General features: G+C 55.0%; 1 protein-coding gene across 1 annotated transcript in view; it reads left to right on the top strand.

Annotated features, from left to right (window-relative positions):
* The first annotated feature begins 3,844 nt into the window (after positions 1-3,844).
* CD9 (CD9 molecule) overlaps positions 3,845-7,939 on the top strand; it is a 32,890-nt gene continuing 28,795 nt past the window's right edge. Inside the window, exon 1 of the mRNA XM_008144812.3 lies at positions 3,845-4,022. Coding sequence (XP_008143034.1) covers positions 3,957-4,022 — 66 coding nt within the window. The 5' untranslated portion in view covers positions 3,845-3,956. The remainder of the gene's footprint in view (positions 4,023-7,939) is intronic.

Below are 7,939 nucleotides of genomic sequence, written 5' to 3'. Positions count from 1 at the left end.
GCACATACAAAAATCAATCAATGAATGCATAAATAAGTGGAACAAGTTTCTCTCTCTCTTTCTCTCAAATAAATAACGTTTTTTAAAAAATAAATGAATCAAATGCAAGTGAACTCTAGAGGAGCTCACCACCAAACTGTGCACACACAAAGAACATGATGGAGTTCAATGAGTCACACATGATAGAGTCATCAAGATATGGATGAAAAGACTGGTATGAAGAATAGCTTCATGAAGTGGTGGCATTTTGACCTCAGTAAGAGGAGCAGTAAAGTTTCTGAAGTAAAGGGAGTGAACCAAAGGAGTGCACCAGAGATATTGAGGGAGAAGTGTCTGGAAAGAAGGGATGGTCAGCAGGATTCAAAGCTACAGCAGCATCGAGGAGAAAACAAGCCTCCATGTGGCCACTGGTGTACCTTAGTGGCCTGTGAGGGTGTGAGTCCTGCCTGTTGGCCTCCCACACTGCAGGGATGAGCAGGGATATGGTGGGTGAGGGATCATTAGCTCGCCAGGCCCCTGAATGTTCAAATCTTACCACCAGGGGGGGTTCAAGAGCCAAAGTGGACCTTCATCCTGAACCAGGGTTTTTCCCAGAAACAAGATGCCCTGAGGAAAGAAGGAAAGTATTCCCCTTCCTAGCACCACAAAGTCTGGAAGGCCACATGTCTCCATGTGATCTCTGACTCAGGGGCTTACCCAGATTTTCCCCTTCCAGTTAACGCAAACCATATTCTTTCCATTCTCTCCTTTTCCCGGTTGCCTGTAGAACTAAACAGCCTGTCACAAACACACTTTGGCTCCAAGGCTATTGCACTGGAGAAAGTCAGAATGGAGAGAACATCTAATCCAAAGTGCTCGTGGTACAGGTGAGGAGACTGAGGCCCAGAGAGAGCAAGTGACTTGTCTAAATAAATAAAAGGGTCTGATCAAGTACAGAGCTCAGATTCCTCACTCACACTATAAGGACCCCTTTGATTGTAGGAAATGTGGTCTTTCACTATAGCACACACACCCCCATTGTTTCTTGAGTTTAAATAATAATAGTAACAGTAACAACAGCCAACATTCCTTGAGCATTTCTGGGGCAGGCACTTTATTAAGCCCAGCTGTGGATTACCTTATTCAATACTCACAATTACCCTAAGGTGTCATTTCTATTATAAGCTTAAACATCTACTAAATTCCTCCCAACTGTGCTTGTTAATGGAGGAGAGAGGCAAATAGAATATAAAAGGATAAAATATTTTCTTTCCTTAGACCTGTTCTCCCAAGATGGGTGAACTCTGATGTCCAGCACAATGGAACATTGTCTGCTTTTCTACCACCCACGTACCTCACATATTTCTGTGTCCCAACCTTCCTCATGAACACTGGCTTGGGTAAAGCATTACCAAAATTCCTCTGCTTCACTGCTCTTGGCATTGGCATTGGGCAACCCCGTTGTCTCTGCTCGCTCCTCCTTCTCCTTTGTTTCCAGGCTCACCCACTACTGGTAGTTTCCGGGCACAGCCAGCGGCCTGTGGTTTCATGCTCCGAGCCTTTACACAGGTTCCCTCTGCCTTGAATTCCCTCCTGGACTTGCTCTCCAGAGTCAGTTGCTGCATGTCCCCTGCACTTGGGAAGCCTCTCTCCAGACTCAGGCAGAGTTGGGGACACAACCTGTGCCTCTACCTGTACCTGGGCAACATCACCTGGAGCAAAGATTCCATGGGCTACACATGCAGGTTAGAGGTCGTTTCATCTCAGCGTACCGTACAGTAAATGAAACATAGCAGGTGCTCAAGAAACATTAGAGTAAGCAAAAATGAGCAAAGTTCACAATCTGCTTCCTGCTGCTCCAGCTGCCATATCTCTTGTCCCCTCTCTGGTTTTGCTGCATTCTCTCTGGTCTCACCCCATTGCCCCACTTTAGCTCACTTCTCTATGTTTCTCACCATCCAATGGCCTCCTAACTGATCTCTACACAGTCCTCAGCTCCCCTGTCATCTCCTGCTGCTTCTCTCCCATCACCAGATTGTTGGTCCCCAAGTGCCACACCTCAACTTTCAGTCTAATTCACCAAAGCTCTGAGCCAAGTCCTGAACATACAAACATTGGTCCTTACCCTCAGTGGGACAACTGCCTGCCCCTCCTGCCCTCCTCCACCCACTACCTAAGGTACAGGTAGGGATTGAACTAAATCACACAGCCCCTTAAACCCTTTAGGGGCCCCTCACCTCAAAATGCAAAGCCCAGAACCAGGAGGCTCCTCTGCACCCTACTCCTTGCTAGGCCCCCACCTTTACCTCCCCATACACCTCCCCACGCTGTGAGCTCCAGCCCCAGGCTTTACCCAAGATTCTCTGGGCCTGCAACAACTTTCCCTGTGGTTCTGGAGCACTGCTTTCAAGTCTGGGTGAGAGGCCCCTCCTTTTAACATCCCCACCCCCACCATCTCTCTCTCTCTCTCTTCACACACACACACACACACACACACACACGCACACGCACACGCACACATGTGCGCACACATAGCACTCTGATGCCCTTGTCAGGCTGCCTGAATCCCTCCCCAAGTGGATTCAGAACTCCTGGAGGGCAAAAACAGGACCAGCTCCTTCCCGTTCCTAATAACAGGCCCTCATAAGTAGATAGTGAGAACTGTTTTGAATGAATAAGTAAGTAAGACTAATTTGCAGTGAAAATAAACAACTAAATAAGAGCTACGAAAGGCTAACACTGGCTTTTTCTGGTGGGTGAATTGCTTGCTTGTTGATACTGTCTGATGTTTCTGTAACGAGTGGGTTTTGCTTTTGTAATAAAATAAAAAAAGAACACTAAAGGGAACTTCATTTTGAAAAAAATAACAAGGGGTTTGAGGACTTCAAAAGAAGGAAGAATTTCCTCTTTTTGGTGAGAAACTAGAAAGAAATGAGAAGCCACAGAAGAAGAGGGGCGCACGCAGAGCTGGGTGCAGGTGGGGGGTGCCAGGTGGAGCAGAGTATTCCTTCACCGATGCAAGCTAAGAAATTTCAACTTGGATGACTGAATGTGGGGAGGCAGAAAGCTTCTGAGCAGAGGGGAAACATGCTCCGAACTCCGCATCCGGAGCGTTAAAGAGGTAGCACTGGGCAAAGTCCTAAGGGCCAGGGCGAGGGTGCCGCGGAGTCAGAGGCCAGAGCAGAAGCCCAGCTGCAACTCTCTCCTCCCGTCTTGGGGAACCAAGCCGCAAGTCCAGGAAGCGCCCCCCGGACTGCCCGGTCCTCTGCCTCGTTACTCTTCGGAGACGGGCATTGGAGAATTACCTCCGTAAACCGCCGACCTCTCTTCCCACCTGGCCTACAGCGCTTCTAACTCCTCCTGCTCCACGAGAGGTGCCAAACACGAGCGCGCTCAACCAGGGGAGGTTTTCAAGGAGCGGCCCCTGGAGAAATAAAGCCTGGCAGCTTCCCTTCGGATCGAGGCCGAAACCAGAGGTGCCCTCGGCGTGCGGACAGCCGGCCTCGGGGGACGGCACTCAACCCCGACGACCTGCCTGGGGGAAGGTCTCCCAAAGTGGAGGCTCCCGCGGGAAGGCCAGACCCTGCAGGGCGAGGTGAGGCTCCCACATAACTCAGGCAGAAGCAGCAGGGGCTGGGGGTCCAGAGAGGTGGGGGGGAGCGGGCTGAGCCGGAGACCGTGCGGGGAAAGAGGGAAGGGCGGGTCGGGGGGACTGTTGGAGCCCGAATCCCCGGAACCTGGGCGGGGGCGGGCCTTGGGCGGGGGCGGGGCAGGTGGGGCCGAGCGGGGGCGGGGGCGAGGTCCACGGCACATGCGCACCGCGGCCGCCGCGCACGGTAAGGAGTGGTACTTTTTAAAAGTGCAGCCCGGAGGCCAGCCCGCCGCCGCCAGCTCCTCGCTCCTGACCTGGTCCTGCCCGTTCCGGCCGCGCGCCCCCGTCCCAGACCAGTGCAGCCCAGGCCCGTGCAGCCCTCGCCATGCCGGTCAAAGGAGGCACCAAGTGCATCAAATACCTGCTCTTCGGCTTTAATTTCGTCTTCTGGGTGAGTGAGCGGGACAGCCGCGCGCTCCTCTCCGGGGGCACCTGTCTGCCCCCCCCCCACCCCGGACCCTCTCCGTGGTCGAGGGTGTCGGTAACTGGCACTGCCCGTCGGGTAGGCTCGGGGCAGAGGAGAAAGGGCCCTGCGGCCACCAGCTGGCTGCTCGGCGGAGTCCGGAGACGGGCGGGGCGGGCACGTTTGTTGGGGGGCTCTCCGAAGCCGGGCAGGCGGAGGGGACGCGGGGGAGCGCGGTGAGCTGGGGCGTGGAGACCAGCCCCCCAGCCCCCGGCCTCTCCTTCGCCAGGGGTGTGGGCTGGGGTGTGTGTGTCTGCCCCTCCGAGTGCAGGGGGTGGGAAGAAACGGAGCACCGCTTTCCTGGGGACTCAAGACCGGGGCCAAAGAAGACCTCGGCGGGCAGCGCAGTTCGCGCCCGGGGTGGGGTCTCACGAGTCGCAGAGCCGCGAGGGGGGAGGACGCGGGCGCTCAAGGGTCTCAGGTGGCGCGGGGGCGCTCCGCCAGGGGCTGTGGGCACTTTACACGCGAGAGGAGGGGCGCGCGGCCGTCGGTGGCCGGGACCCCGTCCCAAAGTTGGAGTCCGGACCCACCCCCGTCCACCCTCCAAGAGGAACCTTCGGCCGCCCCACCACTGCCCCACAGCCATTCTCAAACTTTGGTTCTGAGCCGCCGTGAGAAAGCCCAGGCTCCCTCGAAACTACCTGAAAGACTAGCTTGTCTTGATTTTTTTTTTTTTTTTCCCCCATGGGTGATAAGTATCTGACTGGGGAGAATTCTGGGAGAGTTGGGGAGAGGAGGGGCAGAGGCCCTCGGGCGCTTTTAGTGGGACGAGCCTCCGTGGAGTCTTGAGTTTCTCCATTTCCGGGAGAGATCAGGTGCCGGCCCCCAGGTCTCCGCCTTGTCCCCCGCTTCCCCCCTCCCCTGGCCCCTGGGCGGCCAGGTGGGGCCTCCGGGAGCGCACCTCCACCCGGAGCGGATGGAGCGGGTGGACGCGGGGCCAGCCGCTCCAGGACTCCCGCGCTGGCTGCCCTCGGGGAAGCCTGAGGGAGGCATCGGAAAAAGGGAGTGTCCCCTCCACACCTTCCCTTGGGGATTAAGGGACCACCCAGAGACCTAAGCGGGAGGAGATGGGGGGGAACAGGTTCTGAGGGCCACATCCCCTGCACACAGATGGACAGTATTTGCTCCTCTGCAGCCAGGAGTTTGGAAAGGCAATACAGGGCGTGCCTCTCAAGGCTTGTAACAAAACAAAATGTACTTATTCCTCTGGAACTGGTCACTGGGGTTCCCATGAACGGGGGAGGGGGGGGGGCAAATCTCCTGAGGTTCAACCCTCTCTCCGGAGCCGACCAGGTAAGAGAGGGAACTGTCCTTGCAAGAGTCACCACATCCGCCCAACCTGTGAACCAGGAGGTCACAGTTGGATTCCCGGTCAGGGGGCTTGGATTCCCAGTAGGGGGCGTGCAGGAGGCAGCCGATCAATGATTCTCTCTCATCGTTGTTTCTGTCTCTCTCTCCTTCTCCCTTCCTCTCTGAAATCAGTAAAAATATATTTTCAAGTCACCACATCCAACACATGCACTAGTGTGGATGGCACATAGGTGTGCCGCTGCCCAACCCTTGGCCATTAAGGGGACCCTCCTGCGGTGGGCACCTCCCCTTCTTGGTGTTCCCAGCAGCCAGCCTGCTAGCTGCCAGGCTTGGCTCCCTCCTCTCACCAACTCCTGGCACCAAAAAAGAATGTCAGAAGGCGGGCCGGCCCTGCCCCACCCTTGTCCTCCAGGGAGTTTTCCTCTCCGCTCCCTCGCACAGTCTCTCCCCTACCAGTCTGCTGGTTAGTCCTCAGCCACCTGCCTAGGCTGCATCAGGGTTTGGGGCTGGGGGGACCACTGACTACATGTACCTCCGCACCCCCTCTGCACATACAGGAGCCTGCTGGAGGGCTCCCAGGGCCACTCGTATCTGCCCAGCCTCTTCCTGTCTCCAGCCTGCCGCCCCACCCATATTCAGAGCTGCCCCTGCCTGGGCAGCTATGTCCTCTGAAACAGAAATGACTCTCTCCGGTAATGGTTGGGTTTAGAACTAGGAATGACTTTAGAGATTATCCAGACCAGCCCTCTTATTCACAGTGAGAAAGCAGAGAACCCGAGAGGGGGTGATTTGCCCAGGACCACAGAGACAACCAATACTACAACCCCTGGGTCCCTTCCTCCAGCCCCGTGCTTCCGTCTCCATCACAAAACCAGCAAGGGGGACCCGGTCATAGGCTGGTGCAGAGGGAGGGGGCGGGTTCAGGGTTAGCTGTGTTTTTCTGAATTTATTGTTTGGTAGTATCAAGGTCCCTGTAGAGATGAAGTCCTCATCCCCGAGGAGATGATGGAATAAAGGAACACGGCGATTCACTTGTGAAGCGCTTTATAGTCTGCAAGTTCAAGCCACAAGTTCAGGCCGTCTTGTACAGCCAGAGCAGCAAGCATTATCCCCATTTTATTGATGGGCAGATGGGCAGATGGGCAGGAAACTGGTTCCCAGAGAGGTTAAGTGACGTATCCAGGGTCATGTGGCAGGACAGCGTCAGAACGCAGTTTGAAAGCAGATCTGGTTGGCTTCAGGTCCAGTGCACTCTCTATCCCAACCTTCCATTCCATGGGAATGGAAGAAGGGTGGCAGCAAGCTCTTAGCCATCTTTTAAGGGAGCCTGTGGTGTAAGGGAACTGCTTGGATTGTTATGATGTCAGCACTTTCCTTTCTCTCTTGAGAGAAGGAATTTATAAACTTGGAATTGGGAATCTGATGTGGGCCTTGGAAAGCGGGAGTTTTGAGGCCAGGGTACCACCAGCACCTACTGAACAGAGGATGCTGAGGAAGGTGGTGTAGCAGGGGTCCAGAGAGAAGAAGCCCTCAGTGGCAGTGGGATGATCGGGGCGGGGTAGGTATGGGGGGGTGCCTCTTCCCTGGCCCCCACTTTCATCCCTGTGGGACCCTCAGTGACTGCCTGTGCTGCCAGCCCTCCCCCAAGCAGGCCCTCTGATGCCCACAGTCCAAGCAGCAATCAGTCTGTTCTTCCAGTGCCCCCGGAACCCTAACTTCCCAGCTCTATTTCATTTGTTTCTCCGTTTCCTTCAGACCTCCCTGTCTACCCATCCCCCAAAAAAAGGTTGCAAGGGAAAACAAGTTACTGTGAGAGTGGTGAACTCTCAAGCTATAAGGGGGGAACCAAGGCTAGGGTCAGGCCAGGAACCTGTCTTCCTGGTCTATTCCCCACCCCACCCCCACCCAAATCCTAAGCCTGCATTGAGAAGGCTCAGTTCCTATCTCACACCTCACTCTGCCCCTTTGTTCACTGCCTTTCACTTCTTATCCATCCTCCTTGGTGGGACTAGCTGGGGACTTCTCTTTCCCAAGAAATGGTGCTGCCTTGGACCTCACAGAGGCTTCTGAGAAGCATGAGCAGAGACCGGATGGAAATTCAGAAACTGGGTGTTATTCCAGCTGCGTCCCACACACACTTTGAAGTCTTGGGCAGGTCATTTCTGTGCCCCAGGCCTCAGTTTCCTCATCTGTAAAACCAATGGATTGGAGCAAATGGTCTCAAGCTCAGTCTGTGAAACTAACCCCTTCCCCACTGCCTAAAGCCAGAGGACTTTCCCACACAACCCCAAGTAGAGGCAGGCAGTGGGATGTACTATGAGTATTTTTTCTTGTCCTCAGAGCCGGGGACCTTTACCTCTGGGGCCTGATTCTTACGTCTCTTTCCTGTTAACCTCACAGTTCCCTCTGCTCCCCCTGAGTGGGGTCTCTCTGTTTGGGGTTCTCTGTTGCCGTCGCCCTCAGCCATTGTGGTAGTACAGGCTAGCGGTTGGAGCACCCGCTCTGGATTGGATTTACCCATCACCAGATGGAGC

This window comes from Eptesicus fuscus, chromosome 7 (assembly GCF_027574615.1).
Source record: "Eptesicus fuscus isolate TK198812 chromosome 7, DD_ASM_mEF_20220401, whole genome shotgun sequence".
Classification (NCBI taxonomy): Eukaryota; Metazoa; Chordata; class Mammalia; order Chiroptera; family Vespertilionidae; genus Eptesicus; species Eptesicus fuscus.
This window is presented reverse-complemented; position numbering and strand designations above follow the sequence as displayed.